The following is a 20,113-nucleotide window of genomic DNA, read 5'->3' as shown; positions in this document are numbered from 1 at the left end:
ATTCTTTAAGGTGCGATGAGCACGTTCAACTATTCCTTGGACCATGGGGTTATAAGGAATTCCAGTTTTGTGTGTGATGCCGAATTCTTTACAGAATGAGATAAAATTTTTACTAGAATAGGATGGCCTGTTATCTGTCTTAATAAGTTTAGGCAATCCCATGGCGTTAAAGGCTTGTAGGCAATGATCAATTACGTTTCTAGAAGCCTCTTCTGTATGCAGAGAAGCAAAAAGAAATCCTGAACAAGTATCAATACAAACATGTATATATTTTAATTTTCCAAATTCTGCATAATGAGTTCTATCCATTTGCCAAATATGATTAGGCATAAGACCTCTAGGATTGACTCCTAAATGTGGTACTGGAGGTAATGTAATACATTTAGGACATTGTTTTACAATCATTCTCGCTTGCTCCTTAGTGATCTTATGTTGGAGCCTTAAGGTATGGCTAGAGAGATGAAACTTTTCGTGATCACCTTTGGCCAAAGCAACAAGATCTGAAATTAAGGCTTCTCCTATTAGAGCTCTGTCAATGCAATTATTGCCTTCAGCTAAAGGTCCAGGAAGACCAGAGTGAGATCGTATGTGGCCAATATAAAACGGATTTTTCTGGGCAAGAATGATGTTTTGCAATTCTGAAAATAAGGATCCTTATGGCGTATTAAAGTTAAATGTACCACAGGTCTCCAATAAGGGTACGGATTGTGCAACACATAAACGGTTAGTAAAGATATTAAAAGCCTCATGCACAGACTGAAAGACCTTCAGTATTGCTGTTAATTCATACTAACTGAGCCAAAAGGCCAGGAGTCTCTATGATAACTTGTTGATTATTAATAAGATATCCAGCTCGCCCTTTAGAGGAGCCATCAGTAAAAATCAATAGAGCATTACATAAAGGCTGTAAGAAAATCATTTTAGGAAATATCACCTTGTGTACATTTAAAAATTTTATTAACCTATCCTGGGGGTAGTGGCTGTCTATAATTCTGTTAAACCTTATTTGTGCAAGCAACCAGTCTGTACTATGCTGTTTCACCCAAGTGTCTTGACTGATGCTGTAAGGCTGAACAATAATATCTGGCTCTTTGCCGAAATAAGTTAGTGCCTGCTTTCTTCCAATGATAATCATCTGGGCCACTGCTTCATGATATGGCAAGATATTACATTTAGGAGAAATCCTCGAATGTATCCACATTATAGGGAATTTTTGCCATAGCAGTCCCGTAGGCACATGAGTTGTATTAAAAATTAACAGATGCAACGGCAAGGAGTAATCTAGATAAGTGACAAATTGCTCTTCAATAGCTTTTTTCCACTAGCTGTAAGGCCAGCAATCCTTCTGAGGTTAGGGATCTAGGGGAGGTAGGATCAGAACTCCCTTTAAGAATATCAAATAAATGTTTCAACTCCCCTGTAGTAAGCTTTAAATAGGGGTGAAGCCAATTAATATCACCTAACAATTTTTGAAAATCTTTTAAGGTCCTTAAGTTATCTCTACGAATAACTATCTTCTGGGGAAAAACAGCTTGATCAGTGAGTCTAAAACCCAAAAAATTATAAGGATCCTGAGTTTGTATCTTTTCAGAAGCTATTTGCAATCCTTTTTCAGCTAAGGCTTTTTGTAAATCCCTATAACACAAAAGCAAATCCTGGGGGTCTTTTCCCGCCATCAAAACATCATCTGTGAAATGAATGATGTAAAACATTGGCCATTGCTGTCTCACAGGCTGAATGGCCTGTGCCACAAATCTCTGGCATAAGGTGGAACTATTAGCCATCCCCTGCAGGAGAACTGTCCGTTGATATCTCTTCATAGGTTCCTTAAAATTTACAGAAGGAACACTAAAAGCAAATCTTTCACAATCCTTTGGATGCAAAGGGATGATAAAGAAACAATCTTTCAGATCTATCACAATTTTATAATATCCCTTAGTAATGGCTACTGGGGAGGGAAACCCCGGTTGCAAAGATTCCATAGATACCATGGTCTCATTAACTTTTCTTAAATCTTGTAACAGTCTCCATTTACCCGATTTCTTCTGGATAATGAAAATTGGTGTATTCTAGGGAGACTGAGACTCCACCAAATGTCCTGCTTCTAACTGCTCCTGCACTAGCGAAGAAGCGGCTTCTATTTTTTCTTTAGGTAAAGACCACTGGTCTACCCACACGGGAATATCATTAAACCATTGGATTTTTTCGTCGTGGGATGCAGGCAAGATAGTGGCCGCTACTGAAAATACTTTAAACCTCTTGTGTTAGAGTGAGGTTTAGGATCCTCAAAAGTCTTAATTCCCTGTCCTTTCTTTTTTAGTCCATGACCAGGCAGAGGCCCCTGCCTGAATGTCTGCTTAGTCACCATCTCATTAGAACTGTACATTACAACGCCCATCTGTGACAACAGATCTCTTCCCCACAGAGTTACAGGCAAATTTGACATAACATACGGCTGGAGTTTTCCTGATTTTTCCATCCCCATCTCTCCAGGTTAGCAATTTGGAACTACGTTTTGGGTTACTAGTGTACCCAATTCCTTGAAGATGAGTTAAGGAATCAAAGGCCAGTTTGAGGGCCAGTCCTGCCCTCTTATAATTGTTACATCGGCCCCAGTATCTATTAATCCTTCAAAGCTTTTTCCATCAAATGTCAATTTAAGGTCAGGTCTCTGATTAGTAATAGATTGAACCCAATTCACACCAGAGGAGTCAAAGCTACTCTGTCCTTTCTCATTTTTAAAGAATCTATACAGTGACTGATGTAAAGGGATTAAGGTAAGTTGAGCAATTCTCTGATTAGCAGGTACAGTTATAACACCATGAGGGGAAGCAGCTATGATTATAATTTCTCCCTCATAATCATTATTTATAACACCTGTATAAATCTGCAGTCCTTTTACAATAGAACTGCTTCGTCCTAAAAGAAAGCCACAGGTTTCTGCAGGTAGTGGTCCAAAGACTCCGGTAGGCAGAGTTTGGACTCCCATTTCTGGGGTTAATACTGCGTGGATGGTGGAATAGAGGTCCAGTTTTGTATTTCCTGGGTTTGACCTGACAAGCTCAAAAACTGATCTTTTTGGCTGGGCAGCAGATTTATAGCCCCATAAGCTGTTTTCTTCGAGTAAGTCGGGGTCTGGGGCTGACCCCTTCCCTCATTTCCCAGCACCGGGCGGCTCAGAACGACTGGCTTAGACTTGTGCTCCCTGGCCCAGTGGTGGCCCTTCCTGCACTGGGGACAAATTCCTGGGGCACGGCCTGCTTGCCTATTCTCGGCACCTTTGTTCTTAGGACAATTACTTTTAAAATGATCCAAACTTCCACATCTAAAACATGCATTATTCCGAGAGCATTGCTTGTACATGGGTCCCCTGTGAAATTGTGTAAGACGGCCTGATGTCTGTGCAAAGAGAGACATATCCTGCCAAATCTGTCTGTCCCTTATGTTGAATCGCAGTTCGGTACATTGCGTTAGCATTCTCATAAGCCAATTGCATAACGAAAGGACTTCCCGTGTCCGACTTTCCAAGGATTCTACTAGCTGAAATCAAAAGCCTGTCCACAAAGTTTTGGTAAGGCTCATCAGAACTCTGCTGAATACTAGCTAAACTTCCACCAATATCTCCTTTAACTGGTAACAGTCCCCAAACACAGCGTGCAGCTGCCGAGATCTGCATGTACACTGCAACAGGAAAATCAATCTGATTTGTCTGTCCCTCATATGGACCCTCTCCTAAAAGCATGTTGCTATCCCAGTCTAAATTACCAGCCTGAGCATTTAAAGTGGCAGTTTTCTTACTGGCATCTTACCATTCAGAATCCCAAAGCAAAAATATCTCCTCCTGACTCTTGCGCTCAACGACGCTGCAACAGGATCCTTCTGTACACGTTTATTGGGAGAGCTTGATTGTAGAGGCGAAAAGACCCCGAGCCCAGAACTGGTGCTGCTTTTATAGGCCTAGGAGAGGTGTGTCTCACACCCGGATTGGTTATGCACTACGCCTCATTTGCATGTTCTTCATTTGATTGGTTACTCTCTCTCTCTCTGTACCTCACAGAGCCTCATTATCATACCTCATTTGCATGTCTCACATCTGATTGGTTATACTCTCAAAGCCTCATTATCATGCCCGGGCCAGGCAGTGTCTTTACAAAAAACTTTACTGCACATGTACACATTGGTTGTTTGTCCAAATTTATGCGTGGTGGCCAGCAGTAGTCAGTGCCACTCTACAACGGCACATGTGGCTTCCCACACCTGACAGGGTAGCCTTAAAAGAGTCTTCCAATATAGGGGGGCTAAGTGTGACTCCACGACTGTATCCAGTAACACTTGAGTGAATGGGGCTGAAGGGCCATATTGCACAACAGCTGTTTTTAACTCCATTATCAACTTGAAATCCAAAGTCTGGTAATGTCTGACTCTAGTATCTTGCTGATCAACTACCTCGACCATAGGAAAGGCTAGCATATTAGACGTATTCTGTCCTCTCCCACGAGCCTGACTCACAGCTCTTTCTAGCAGCACCTGGTGAACTTCAGAAGAGTTACTCTTCCCTGCTTCTGACATCCTTTTTAGCTCCTGAAGCTCATTAGTCAACTTCTGAAGCCTAATTTCAAACTCTAATTTGCTTAGTCGTGTGTCCCTATGAGTAGCACCTCCTGAGGTGTGGACCATAGGTGGAGCGGGAGACTCACAAGAAGGCCAATTCTCATCAAAATAATGGGCAGCTCCTCTATCTGAGTGATTTTTGTTTGAAATTAGTTCATCATCAGTTTTCATGTTTATCAATTTTAGAGTTAAGAGGACCCTTTTTCTGAGAAGGCCCTCTCCTATAGGCGCTCTTCCTGAGATTCTACAAGCTCTGCCTGGGTACAATTCGACCCTGGAGAGGTAGCATCTCTTACGAGCGCCCAGAGGCCTAAGGTGAAATTATCTGCCTGAGTGATTTCCACAGCCTCACCAATGTTCTCACAGATTCTGCAATCTACTCTTTCTTCTTCCTTAAACCATGGGCAACAGCTATCTATCTTATCTAAAAAATTTCTTACCAATTGTACTTCAAGCCCTACTCCTCTGGCCTGAAACAGCTCCTGAAAGCTAAGGACAACCGCCTGATCCATAACTTCAAACTCTACCTTCTCTCACCTGAAACAGCTCCTGAAAACTAGGGACAACCGCCTGATTCCAGTTTCTAGTTCTGATTAATACGCTGCTGACCAAAGCAGAATCAGCGTTGGGTTAGCGCTGATTCAAGCTTAGATCGTATCCTACTGCACCCTCAGCAACACTTTAAAAAATGAAATTTTAAGCTAGAGCTAGCATGTACCTGTTTGTTGCTCCGGTGCCCAATACGAAGACCATTTGCTTTTCCTGTGGAGCTCCACACGGACAGTGTTCTCTCAGCGTCCCTCTGCCATTCTTCAGGTCCCTGTTCAGGCGCCAAACTGTTACTTGCCGTCCAGTGGCTCATGAGGAGTGGGGTATGGCTGAAGTGGCAGACTCGAGCTAAAAGAAAAGGAACTAGATGGACGAGAGAAAGAACGGAGCTAAGACAAGGTTCTGATCAAAGCTCAATTTTACTATTCAGTGCACCGGGTTATGAAGAAGGGGTAAGGGGCCCATTCCCGCCAAATCATCCGGGAGTCCAGTTGCAGGTGACCACGTGTTTGGCTCCGGAACAGCTAGGTGGCAGGTAGCAGCAGTGGGAGTGGCAGAATGATAGGGCGGCAGGCTCCACCCTGATGCTCTCTTCGTGCTAACAGTGAAACCTGAGCAGCCAGGTTTCAGGCTGAGAGGGGTGAAGGTTACAATTTTCTGCTGTTTTCACAAAGTCTGGGAAACTTTTACACAAAGAGGGTTACTTAACACAATTTAGGTGACATCGATGTGCAAACAGCATGGGGATGACATCTGAGTAAGCTTCACTGGGCTGTCTCAAAGCAGCAGAGAAGTAGAAGCAGTAATAATCATGTGCAGAAGGGGCTGGTGAAGTCACATTTGTCTTGATGTGTCTGAGCTGGGTGTACACACTTCATTAAGAATATAAAATCTGGGGCTGGGAAGATGGCTACATGGTTTAAGCACTTTAAACTTGTGGATTTGTCTTGAGAGATGAGTCAGTATCTAAATGGAAATGGACTCTGCTGTTCCAAACAAGGGCCTGGTGGTCTTGACCCATAGTTGTTAAGGTGGATTGCCAACTTGACCATTAGAGGCGCACTATTGAGGCGCACTGGTAGAAGTGTCTGTGAGGGCATTTCGGAAGTGATTAACTGGAGGAGGAAGACAGCACCAACTCAAGAACTGAGGTCCAGATGGGCTCCTGTACCCCCTTTTCTGCTTGCCTGTATTGATATGAGCTAGCACCCACACCACTTGCTCTGGGAGCCAAAATAAGACTCTGCTCCCTTAAGTTCAGAAAGGCATCTGGAAAGGCATCTGGAAAGGCACAGCAGGAACTTTGACACACAGGTATTCTATGAAATACATGACTTCAAAGACAGTTTTTAGTAGAGACAATGTGTAGAAGAGAATCATTTTATATAAAAACAAACTAATTTCAAATTACCTAGAAATTATAGCCTTGCAGAAGGGCATACACATCAGCATCAAGGTGCACAACTGAGGCAGGAGGTTCTCAGGGTAAAGCCAGGCTCAGCTGGATGGTCAGCCCTTTTGGATAAAAAAAATTGCAAGACATTACTAAACAAAGAAACTGATTTTTTTCCCCCTTTAGACCTGTAGTCAATCTCTTACAGCAGGAAAATTGAACAAGAAAAGTAAATGATATGGTAGCCTTATAATTTTGGAATGAGATTCAGCTATACAGCTCACATGTTGGGAGCTATTAAGACAACACTATTGTCCTGATCTCTGAATTGGGCCTCTCCCCCTGAGAAGAAAAGGGGGTCAAAAGCGGTTTACCAACACAGCTCCGAGAACAACCACAGATCATTCCAGCCCTAAGTCAGCGCCGGATGTCCTGACCTCAAGATGTACCCTGATACCACCAAGTTCCTGCTTCCCCGTGTAGTCGCCAAAAGAAAAATTTCTGCTGCCCCATCCCTCCTGCTGAGAAGTACTTCCCCTTTTGCTTGTGCATTTAAACCTTGAACCTTGCTAATACAGTGGGACCTTGATGCCACTCAGAATGTTTCCGTGTCATTCTTGCACTTGGTCCTTGTCTTTCTCTATCCCCCCATTGGTTCTTAGGAGAAGGTCCCCTCGAGACCCTCGAATAACTGGACCTGCTGGACTGGTCACTCACATAATTGAGGTACTAAGAAATTTGTTATCATCTTTGTGAATAACTAATTCTGGAATTGTTGTCAAAAGCCTTTTCTGCATCTAGGAGATGGTTGTGTACATTTGGTCCTTCAGTCTGTTTATGTTGCATGTTACATTTATTGATTTTGGTATGTTGAATCAATCCTGTATCTTTGCAGTGAAAACCATATGACCCTGGTGGATAACCTCTTTAAAATATTAATTTATTTATTTACTTATTTAATGTCTACAATCATTTACATGCATGTTTGCTTGTGCACCACATTCATGCCATACTCCAGGAGGGAAGAAGGAGTGTTGGATCCTCTGGAACTAGAGTTACAGATGGTTGTAAGCTGTTATATGGGTTCTGGGAACCTAATCCAGGTCCTCTGGAAGAGTAGTCAATGTTTTGATCCATTTTTCTGGCCTCATAGTAGAAAATATTTTGATGTGTTCTTGAATTCAATTTATAAGTATTTTAATCGGGAATTTTTACATTTATGTTCATAAAGGATATTGATGTCTAATTACCTTTTTTCCTTTATGTGGCTTTGGTTTCAGGATAATTGTGAAATCATAAGGAGGATTAGGAAATGTTATCTCTCTATTTTAAGGAATTACACGAGGACTATTGGCATTAGTTCTCTGTTTAAAGTCTAGGCTTTTTTGTTTGGGAGTTTTTTATGTTTGTTTGTCTCCATTAAGTTAGAATGTATGTGTACAGATGCTTATCTTCATGTATGTCTGCATTCCATGTTTGTGCCTGGTGCCCACGGAGGCCAGCAGAGGGCATTGGTTCCTGGACCTGGAATTAGAACAGCTTTGAGCTGCCATGTGGGTGGTGGGAATCAAACCCTGACCTTCTGGAGGAACAGCCAGTGCTCTAAACCACTGGGTGACCTCTTCTGCCCCTGCTTGGGAGAATTTTAATTATTGCTTCTATTTTACTGTGAGCTATGAGTTAGTTTAAATTGTTTATTTCATCTTGATTTAACTTCCATAGATTATATTTGCTAAAACATTCATCGATTTCTTGTAGGTTTTCCAGTTTGGTGGAATACCATGAAATTATCTATGATTGATACCGGTTAAGAACACTGCATTCCAGGGCAGGCCCCATGTACAGGAGTTGTTAGCTAATGCAAAATGGAATTTTTGTACAAGCTTGCAATCCCACCAACAATGGAGGAGTGTTCCCCTTTCTCCACATCCTCGCCAGCATCTGCTGTCACCTGAGTTTTTGATCTTAGCCATTCTGACTGGAGTGAAGTGGAATCTCAGGGTTGTTTTGATATGCATTTCCCTGATGATTAAGGATGTTGAACATTTTTTCAGGTGCTTCTCAGCCATTCGGTATTCCTCAGGTGAGAATTCTTTGTTCAGCTCTGAGCCCCATTTTTAATGGGGTTATTTGATTTTCTGGAGTCCACCTTCTTGAGTTCTTTATATATATTGGATATTAGTCCCCTATCCGATTTGGGATAGGTAAAGATCCTTTCCCAATCTGTTGGTGGCCTTTTTGTCTTATTGACGATGTCTTTTGCTTTGCAGAAGCTTTGCAATTTTATGAGGTTCTATTTATCGATTCTTGATCTTACAGCACAAGCCATTGCTGTTCTATTCAGGAATTTTCCCCCTGTACCAATGTCTTCGAGGCTTTTCCCTACTTTTCTCCTCTATAAGTTTCAGTGTCTCTGGTTTTATGTGGAGTTCCTTAATCCACTTAGATTTAACCTTAGTACAAGGAGATAGAAATGGATCAATTCGAATTCTTCTACATGATAACCGCCAGTTGTGCCAGCACCATTTGTTGAAAATGCTGTCTTTTTTCCACTGGATGGTTTTAGCTCCCTTGACAAAGATCAAGTGACCATAGGTGTGTGGGTTCATCTCTGGGTCTTCAATTCTGTTCCATTGGTCTACTTGTCTGTCACTATACCAGTACCATGCAGTTTTGATCACAATTGCTCTGTAGTACAGTTTGAGGTCCGGCATGGTGATTCCACCAGAGGTTCTTTTATCCTTGAGAAGAGTTTTTGCTATCCTAGGTTTTTTGTTATTCCAGATGAATCTGCCGATTGCCCTTTCTAATTCGTTGAAGAATTGAGTTGGAATTTTGATGGGGATTGCATTGAATCTGTAGATTGCTTTTGGCAAGATAGCCATTTTTACAATGTTGATCCTGCCAATCCATGAACATGGGAGATCTTTCCATCTTCTGAGATCTTCTTTAATTTCTTTCTTTAGAGACTTGAAGTTCTTATCATACAGATCTTTCACTTCCTTAGTTAGAGTCATGCCAAGGTATTTTATATTATTTGTGACTATTGAGAAGGGTGTTGTTTCCCTAATTTCTTTCTCAGCCTGTTTATCCTTTGTGTACAGAAAGGCCATTGACTTGTTTGAGTTAATTTTATATCCAGCTACTTCATTGAAGCTGTTTATCAGGCTTAGGAGTTCTCTGGTGGAATTTTTAGGGTCACTTATATATACTATCATATCATCTTCAAAAAGTGATATTTTGACTTCTTCCTTTCCAATTTGTATCCCCTTGATCTCCTTTTGTTGTCTAATTGCTCTGGCTAGGACTTCAAGTACAATGTTGAATAGGTAGGGCGATAGTGGACAGCCTTGTCTAGTCCCTGATTTTAGTGGGATTGCTTCCAGCTTCTCACCATTTACTTTGATGTTGGCTATTGGTTTGCTGTAGATTGTTTTTATCATGTTCAGGTATGGGCCTTGAATTCCTGATCTTTCCAAGACTTTTTATCATGAATGGGTGTTGGATTTTGTCAAATGCTTTCTCAGCATCTAACGAGATGATCATGCGGTTTTTGTCTTTGAGTTTGTGTATATACTGATTACGTTGATGGATTTCCGTATATTGAACCATTCCTGCATCCCTGGGATGAAACCTACTTGGTCAGGATGGATGATTGTTTTGATGTGTTCTTGGATTCGGTTAGCAAGAACTTTATTGAGGATTTTTGCATCGATATTCATAAGGGAAATCAGTCTGGCGGTTCCTCAGAAAATTGGACATAGTACTACCGGAGGATCCAGCAATACCTCTCCTGGGCATATATCCAGAAGATGTCCCAACCGGTAAGAAGGACACATGCTCCACTATGTTCATAGCAGCCTTATTTATAATAGCCAGAAGCTGGAAAGAACCCAGATGCCCCTCAACAGAGGAATGGATACAGAAAATGTGGTACATTTACACAATGGAATACTACTCAGCTATTAAAAAAATGAATTTATGAAATTCCTAGGCAAATGGATGGACCTGGAGGGCATCATCCTGAGTGAGGTAACCCATTCACAAAGGAACTCACACAATATGTACTCACTGATAAGTGGATATTAGCCCAGAAACTTAGGATACCCAAGATATAAGATACAACTTGCTAAACTCATGAAATTCAAGAAGAAGGAAGACCAAAGTGTGGACACTTTACCCTTTCCTAGAAATGGGAACAAAACACCCATGGAAGGAGTTACAGAGACAAAATTTGGAGCTGTGACAAAAAGATGGTCCATCTAGTGATTGCCATATGCAGGGATCCATCCCATAATCAGCTTCCAAACGCTGACACCATTGCACACACTAGCAAAATTTTGCTGAAAGGACCCAGATATAGCTGTCTCTTGTGAGACTATGCCGGGGCCTAGCAAACACAGAAGTGGATGATCACAGTCAGCTATTGGATGGGCCACGCGGCCCCCAATGGAGAAGTAGAGATATTACTCAAGGAGCTAAAGGGAACTGCAACCCTATAGGTGGAACAACAATATGAACTAACCAGTACCCCAGAGCTCTTGTCTCTAGCTGCATATGCATCAAAAGATGGCCTAGTCGGCCATCACTGCAAAGAGAGGCCCATTGGACTTGCCAACTTTATATGCCCCAGTACAGGGGAACGCCAGGGCCAAAAAGGGGGAGTGGGTGGGTAGGGGATTGGGGGGGGCGAGTGGATATGGGGGACCTTTGGGATAGCATTGAAAATGTAAACGAGGAAAATACCTAATAAAAAAAAATTTAAAAAAAATGGAATTTTTGGGGGCATTTGCTCTTTTGGGGGGCATAAGTTTTGTTTTGTTTTATTCTCTTTTCTTTTAGTATCTTTGGGGGGTTCACAGGAAAGAAAACAATATGGAATTGAATTAGTAGGGAGGTGAGAGAATCTGGGACGATTTGGAAAAATAATATGATCAAAATATATTGTATGAAAAATTAAAAATGTAACTAAAAAGAAAAACCATCTTAACATACAAGAAGTTGTGAAACTACATGAACAAAATCTCACTTTTTGTGTGTGTGAGAATATTAATTTACATGAAACCAATTGTTTTAAATGATTTAATAGTGAGTGGAAAGTTTATAAAGTTTTCAGAATTGTGGTAGCTGAATTGTTCACATACTTTGCTTAGTGTAGCCAGGCTAGATATAGCTAGAGCCTAACTGCTTTAATTTGTGCCTGTGTACTTGTTCAAAGCTAAAAACAAACAAATACCCCCAAAACATACCCCCCAAACTCGCAAAATACCCCTCCAAAACCCTAAAAATCAAAACCAAACCAAACCAAACAAACAAAAAAATCATTGAACTTAATAAGAAAGGGAGGGCTCTCAGTGACACAATTTGGGAAACTAAACACTGGTCACAAAGACACCTTTATCTTTTGATATATGCAGTAAAATTGTATTTATTTGGTATTACATTTTGAATTTCTCTAAATTTCATATCTTGTACACTGATCTAGCACAAGGCTGGATTTTTTTTTTTTTTTAAATTTAATGTTAGAATGCATTCTTCCAGCCAGGAAAGCATGTGATTCTAATCCCAGGACTTGAGAGGCAGAGACAGGAGAGTCACCAACAAGTCTAAGCTGATCTGCTAATCAGGAAGTAGTTGTTTAGAGAAGGATTAAGGAAATGCTGGTTTGATTTAAAAAAAAAAAAAAATTTAAAATACTGATTTATAGGCCATTACTGCCATCTGCTGGTTATACAGCTTAGTTGCATTTTTTATGGAAAAAAAAAAAAACCTTACTGACCACTTTATTAATAATATCTAGGAAATAGATGCAAACTAAATACCCTTCAACTGAAGGACAGACAACAAAACTGTGATGCATACACACTCTGTGAAATGTGTGTACATGTACACTGTGAAATTTTAGTCTTATATAAAGAAAAGTGAAATCATGACAATTTCACATAAATGAAAGGAACTAGAAAAGATTCGAGGCTCCAAATGCCAAATACCCAAATGTGAATATATATCCTGGAGTAATTGTTGAAAATAAGAAAGTAAAAAGAGGTTTTGGTTCAGGGAGCAATAGAAAGGGGAATAGCCGGGTATAAGCGATCTGAGGGGGAAATTGGAAATGAAGCTTTGATTAAAGAGGAGAATAAATATGGAAGGAGAGAGGGGACATAAAACATCAGTAAGGACATCTGAAAAAGTCATAGACATATAAACACAGATATATAGTTAAATGGAAATTTTCTACCTGGGTTACCAATGCTCTTTCCAATGGCTAAAAAGCATCTAACAAGAATCCAAACAGCAGGCATGAGAAGCCTTCTTCTGAGTTGTGGGCAGAGTCCCCAAACCTACAGGCTATTGTTATTGCCCTTGGTTTTCCCCAAAGGTAGAACATAAGTCCCTATTTCTGAAGACACCATGCACATCAGAGGCTCCGGAGCAGGAAATGGCCTGAGTGGCTCCTCCTGGGGAACTAGCTTTTATGATAACATAAGGCATCATGCAAGCATCCAAGTAGGAAGGCAACCAACAGCCCTACCCAGCTATGATGCCTGTGAACCACAATGGCCAGCATGGCATGATAGCTTTAGGGGTGCAATAGTGGCATACATGCCTGTGGTAAACAGCTTGTTTTTAAACCGATTTAAGACCTGCTGGTACTGTAAACCTAGCCAACTCTTCAGGGCTAGTGAAGTCACGGGTCTTGAAGAACCTGAAACTGCCACTTTACTAAAACAGCATAATCCCTGATTACATTCTAAATACCTGTCCTTCAGCCCACAGAGAAGTGTAGTCCTCACCTGTCATCAAGGAAACTTCTCTTTGCAATAGAAACTATTAGAGAAAACCACAACCAATCAAAATGAAAAGATGTGAAGCTTAGTCCCAAAGAATACATCTAAAAAACACCTCTCTGACCTAAGGATCAGGGGTCATAGGTGATGTGGGTGGCGGGGGCGGGGGTGTGTGTGTGTGTGGAGGAAGATTGTAAGAACCAGAGGAACAGGAAACCTACCAGAGAAGCTACATTCATAAAGTATCGCAATGTAGCAGAACCAGAACCAAAACACGAGCAGAACCAGAACCAAAGCAATAGACATGGCAAAGTGGGCAGGGCAAGCCCAAGAGATCGCAACCCTACTTAAAGAACTGCAGGCAACTAAGGAATGCAGAAAGTGGAGGAATAGTCTTCTACAGGAGAGGGCACACCAATGCCAAACTGTCAGCCCTGAAAGCATACATACAAGTAGCATTACATAGACTGAGAAGGTTGTATTTAAGAATATATATAGTACTATATATATATATATATATATATATATATATATATATATACACACATGTATTATATATGTATATATGTATGTATATAACAAAAGTTAGTGAAAAAAGAGACCATGCATTTATTTTTCTTTTTAAAAATATTATTGATTTATGTGTTGTTCTCTGGAACTAGAGTTACAGATAGTGGAGAACCATCATATGGTTATTGGGAACTGGACTCAGGTACTCTGCAAGAACAACAAATGCTCTTAAACTTCTGAGCCATCTCTCCAGCTCTGAGGGCATGCATTTTGAAGAGAGCAAGGAGGGGTATTGAGAGGGTTTGGAGGGAAGGGGAAATATGATTATATTATAATTTCACAAAACATTTAAAAACTGATTGAATCAAAAAGGGTGTTACATAGGCAAATTTTAGATATATAGCTGGATAAGTTACCTTTAGGTAAGAGAGATAATTTTCTCAATCAGAGATGTGTTTGAATAAGAATGTCCCCCACAGGCTCAGATGTTTAAGTGCTTGGTTCTATCTCTGCCTTGTGGCTATTTTGTCAATGTGTAAGCTCTTAGCTACTGCTCCAGTAGATGCCTGCCTGCCCGCTGCCATGTTTTCCCCACCATGACAGCCATAGACTCTGCTATTACTACTTCAGGCTATTGCGATGTCAGGACTGACCATGCTGGGTTTGGGAGATATGTGCATGATTTGGGGGCTTTGAACTAGGAAAGCAGTTCAAATCCATGAGGTTGGCAGGCCATCTTCATAGAAACTTGGTTGGCAGTAGTACTAGGAACAGTGTGGACTGTGGCAGCCCAGTTCAAGAGATTTCAGAGGGGAGCAATATGTTCAAGAGATTTCAGAGGGGAACAATATTAGCAACTTAGATGTTAAGTCTATTCTTGTGATATTTTAGCAAAGAATGTGGCTGATTTCTGCCTTGTTCTAAGAATTTTTTCTGAAGCTAAATTGAAGAGTTTTGGGACTAATTTAAGGACAGTTCCTCAGGGTTCCCTACTCAGGTGATGAGTTGACATTAAAACCTCATATACCACTATATATTGGACTAGATTCAGGAAACACATCATGTTTATTTTTCCTTTAACACTAATAGGAAATATTTTCTATTATCACTAACTATTCACTCAAAAATGAATTAATGGCCCCGATGCTGCATGCCATGAGTAATTCTAGAACTTAGTACTTGATGTTGAGACTATTTCTAATATTTTATTGATAACAATTAATAGCACAATGAATATCCACATAAAAGTATTTTTAAAGGGTGAGAGGGACTAGATTTTACTTTTAAGGATGGGCCATAGGTCCCTATATGCTTCACGGACAAGGGAAAGAAAGTACAGGGAAAAGTTAACAAGCAAGGAAGAGGTAATTGACACAGACTGGACTCAGTCAGCCCCTCAACCCGCGGGATAATCAGGGTCCTGGTACCCAGGTAGGCAAGGAGTCTGCAGGGTGACAGAGTCAAACATAAGGGAGTGTTGATCTGAATGTAATTTCTGAAAGTGATCATCAGACTTATATTACAGAAGAAGTTGGGTGACACATCAGCCAAGGTACATTGAGGTTACCCGATGCTTAATGACTACAAAACAGAAGGATACATACATAAAGACCAGCAGGAACTAGGCAATGCAACAACTGAGACAAAGTCAGCTCTATCTAAGGTCAGCTATATTCTTAGAAGCCAGGTGTGAGGTCGTTGAGCTCCTGGGGCAAGGGCTTTCATGCCCAAGCCATAGTTCTAATTCTGATTCATTGTTTAATCCACCACCAGCCAGCTCTTAGTAAATACCTAACTATGCTATTCCTCTGGGCTAGTGAAAGTATGTGCTAGGGAGTTCTGCTCTAGCTAGCCTTCTCATGAATAATGCAACACTCTAGTTCCTCCTTAAACCGCAACCCCATCTTCTTCCTAAACCATTGTAAATTCCTGTACACTGGAATGACTCGGCTGTTATTCTAAGTGATTTTGTGGGGGACTTTCTTCTATTAAGTAATGTAGTCTGCCATACATAACTATAACAAGAATTCTAAACTTACTTTGCTAAGCTTGCCCTGAAATTTCTAACTCTATGTAGTAGATAGTAATACCTGATTTCTTCTACTATCTCTCTTTCAATACTAGAGGCAATTCATCGGAATAGGTAACATTCTTATAAAATTCCAAGCCCAGGGTGGGCTGAAGGGCTGCCTAGGACATTGGTGAAAGCCAGGAAGCAAAGTTTAATCTAACTTAAGGTATCTGACAAATCATTGCTTGGAGACACCTATAATAAAACAATACTGAAAGAAAGTGCACTGTCCATGCACTGACTAACGCAAGGACAAGTTTGGAGCATTCATGCTATGGGATGCCAAGACTCCAGGAGACTAAGTTTCTGTGAAACTTTTTGCCCCAGGGCTGCGTCCATGCTTTTGGGCTTGCCACACAGACTTCACTGGAGTGGGTGTGGCAGTAATCCCCATGCTTCCTTGATTGCTACAAAATACAGAATTAAAATGCTTACACTAAAGATAAGATTTCCATTTAGACACTGTGTATTCATTTAAGAATAGAGTTCTGCCAAGTGAATATGGTGCCAAAACTTATAATCCTAGGATAGAGAGGCTGAGAAAGGAAGGAGTTTGAGATCAATCTGGACTACAGAGTTAAGATGTCTCAATTGTACATTTTGTGTGTGTGTGTGTTTGCCAAACACCAATACCATGTATTTTAAACTCAAAGATGGGCAAACAAAATGTACAACCTGTTCAAAATGTGAGCAAAGCACCCTATTTGTGGTCTTCTGTTTCGTATGCACTGAAGAATAAAACATCTTAAACAGCAAACAGTGCCAGGAATGCAGAAATGCCGCTTGAGAAAAATCTTACAAAACAACAAATTGATAGCAACAGCACTTACTTGTTTCACATGTGTTTATTTAGATCAGGGAGCAGATGAATAGAACTTCCAGTGAGCTCTCAAATAATGCGGACTAGAAAAACGGGCCAGGAGTAGAAGGCAGAAGAAACGGCTGGACAAACCATGGGGAGGCATGGATTTGTGGAGGGTGAGGGAGGAAGGGAAGGGCAGGAAGGGGGGCGGGGTTCCTGATGTGGGTCTCACTTGCAACAACGGGAAGATCTGTGTTCAGAGATAGGCAAGGTAGGCAAGGCGATTGTGGGTGTTAGGGAGCTCAAGAAGTCCTAAACCAAAATGGGGTTTACTGCAGCCAAACAGACTGACATAAGACCTGGAACGTGGTGGTGGCCTTTATAGTCCTCTATAGAGAATGCAAGGTCAGGACTGGCTTTCTTTGGTTCAGGGCGGCTTCTTGTTTAGGAGTTGTTGAACACTCTGAGCTCAACCGTCCTTCTGGCCAGAAACTGAGCGATTTTGTTAGAACAATGTTACTTAACCAAAGAGCTCTGTCCTGTAGGGGAAAACCTAGGCGAACTCCAACGCCCAGACCCTGGGGAAGGCTACACCTCTTGCAAGTCCTGCTCAGGGGCGCGCGGGCTGGGCTGCACGTGGACAGCGCAAGATTGCCTAGACTGCACGCTCGCCATCCTTGTTTCACGGTCGCCATGACGACGAGGCTGCCCGCAACGGTGGCTGGTCGTTGAGGCTGCCTGGTGGTGTGTCCGCCCCCCGGACATTGCCCAGCGGTGATCCAGCTCCATCCACCTGATCACGGGCTATGAGAAGATGGTGGGGCCGACAAGGAGTAAGCTCAGGGAAGGGAGCTCCGACAGGCCACAATCCTCCTGCACGGGGCAGGCGAGGAGGAGGTGGAGCGCAGCGACCATGGAGCCCCAGCAGGAGCGAAGCGCGCCCCAGGAGAGAACGAAGTGGTCGTTGCTGCAGCATTTCCTCCTAGGCGGCAGGAAACTGCCCTCGGGTGCTCGCAACTACGCGGCGCGGAGGATCCAAAGTCTGAACGCACAAAATTACTTTCAGCTGGAAGAGGTCGCCAAGCTCCTTCTTCTTAACCGCTTCCAATTCCTCTTCACTCTCCTGGACCACTTTCGCGAAAAGGTGCAGGCACTGCAGATGCATCGGTTCTCCCACAGGACCCTCTTTGGCCTAGGTGAGCCGAGTCTGCTCAGTGTTCCAGCCGAGGCTGTGCAGGGTTTTTCTCCCAGCGTAGAGACTTGAAGGGTTTGTTTGGGTCTTGGAGATTTGGTCCACTAGTGTTTGGATTGTTGGATGAGTTGGTGGCGAGATCTGAGAATTGCATGCCAGGAATTCTCAGACTTCTAGTTCTTGTTTTAAACTTTTTTTTTTTTTTTTTTTTTTTTTTTTTTTTTTTGCGAGATTTTCCAACTTAGTGGTCACCTACACGCCAACAAAAAGTTATCCTAATCAGAGCGTAGAAGAGGTTGTCTACTATCTGGATGGAATTAGGTTTCTTCGTTTTTTGAAATAAAAGGTCCTTAGCTGAGATCACCAATAGTGGAGGAAGGAGGAGGGTAGATATGTTAAACCTGCTGACAGGCACTTATTTCCATCCTGCTGAGCAACTCAGGGTGGGGGAGGGGGCTTCGCACTTCTTCCATTTATTCCTCTAATTTTCTGTAGCTTTCTACTGTAACTCAAATATTGCTGTTGTCTGGTATTTGAGCCTAGCTGCTGATATAAACACTTCAATTCAAGTTGTTGTCACCTCCTCCCATCCTGACCTATTTGAATGCTGATGTAAAAATAAGATGAGTTGCCACATTGAAGTGCTAACAGCAGTAATTAAGGAAGAGTTGAAATTCATATTTAGATTTCCATCTGATGTTTATGCCAGCAGACCCACGCCAAGTCCACAATCAACATGGATTGTTTTCCCAAGTCCAAGTTCCAGTGTTCCAAGAGTTACACGCAGGAGTTACCCCTGAGCGGCTAGTGAAATAATAGCTCACATTACTGAGTGAATGTTCAGGAGAGACAGTTAATACTTTAGAGTGGATGTAAGATGCTGTATCAGAGAGGACTTTTAGAAAAGGATAGAACCTGAGTTTTAGGAAAGGGCTAGTGTTTGGATGTGTGGGGCTGTTAAGTGGGGGATGTGTGTGTGATGCTTACAGAAGGGCAGGATCCAGGTCCTAACAGTAAGACAGCATGGTGTAAGAACAAAGTCTAGTAGAAGGAGGAGGCTGTGGGGAGCAGTCCAGCTCAGAACTGGGTGTGAGGGATTTGAACTCATTCCGTGTGAAGGCATGGATTCTTTTCTTTCTTTTTAAATTACGTTTTAATCCTAGATTTTAATAAAATCACATCATTTCTATCCTCCCCTTCTTCTTCCCTCACCCTCTCATGCATTTCCCTTACTCTCCTCCTTCTTTAAATGTTACACACACACTGATACCTAAGTCCATAAATACAACCTTCTCAGTCCATATAATGTTACTTGGATGCATATGTTTTCAGAGCTAACCATTTGATACCAGATAACCAGGTGGTGTGCTATTCCCTGGGAAGGCTGTTCTCTTTGAAACTTTTTAATGAGCTACTATAACATAAAATGTGCACTTTATATAAAAATAGCATTATATATATATATATATATATATATATATATATATATTTAAGACATGATTTGTTCACGTTAATGAGAACCGTCCATGGCACTTGGTAGCTAAGTGATGTTGGCAATGAGTCTTTCAACCTTGGAAGGCTGCTTGATCAGAGTGTGCGTTTGAGAGTGTGAGGGTTGAAGTGTCTACTGTGGACTGGAGATGGGCTGAGAAAGAATAGATGGATAATTCGTACTAGGAGCAGGCTTCCACGCTCTCAATGACAGTGGCACGGGAATGGGTAGAAGACACTGATGAAGAGGGCAGCCAGGGAGACTGAGGAGGAGCAGCAGAGGCAGGAAGGGAGTGGGGATTGTGGATTGAGCATCATTCACTTCTAAGCGAAAGCAGAAGCATTGGACTGCAAGGAGAGATTCCCAAGCTAAGCACCACTAAACAGAAAGGAAAAAGGAAGATATCAGATACTTAAAAGTGGGCAACTTTTTAAGGTTAACTTGAATAGACAAGTGGGAAAGGAAAGCTGAGCTATACATAAATAGACCTTGGGTGGGAGGTGGTCCAGAAGGTGATGAGAGACAGCAACAGGTTTTGAGGATCTTTAGAATGATAGATGGATTGGTCACAGATTTGGCTGTGTGTGCGTGTGCACTTGCTCATGCACGTGACTATGGGGTATGCACACTACTCAGCCAGGCTGTGATTTTCTGTCACTCTCTATCTCACTTGCTTGAGATAGGTTCCCCAATGAAATATAATCA

The 20,113-nt window shown here is 41.8% G+C and overlaps 1 protein-coding gene across 8 annotated transcripts in view; it reads left to right on the top strand.

Annotated features, from left to right (window-relative positions):
* The first annotated feature begins 17,244 nt into the window (after positions 1 to 17,244).
* Dpy19l2 (dpy-19-like 2 (C. elegans)) overlaps positions 17,245 to 20,113 on the top strand; it is a 139,411-nt gene continuing 136,542 nt past the window's right edge. For 2 of the 8 annotated variants that reach the window (XR_379122.4, XM_011242556.3), the window contains exon 1: positions 17,246 to 17,920. Coding sequence is in view for 5 of the 8 variants with exons in the window: in XM_011242556.3 (XP_011240858.1) it covers positions 17,539 to 17,920 (382 nt within the window). In the remaining 3 variants the exon portion in view is untranslated. Of the gene's footprint in view, positions 17,921 to 20,113 lie in introns of all 8 variants that reach the window. The other 6 variants (XR_001778933.2, XM_017313436.2, XR_870529.3 and 3 more) reach the window with 6 other exon arrangements.

This window comes from Mus musculus, chromosome 9 (assembly GCF_000001635.26).
Source record: "Mus musculus strain C57BL/6J chromosome 9, GRCm38.p6 C57BL/6J".
Taxonomy (NCBI): domain Eukaryota; kingdom Metazoa; phylum Chordata; class Mammalia; order Rodentia; family Muridae; genus Mus; species Mus musculus.
Note: the sequence above shows the minus strand (reverse complement) of the source record. Positions and strands in the feature narration are given on the sequence as shown.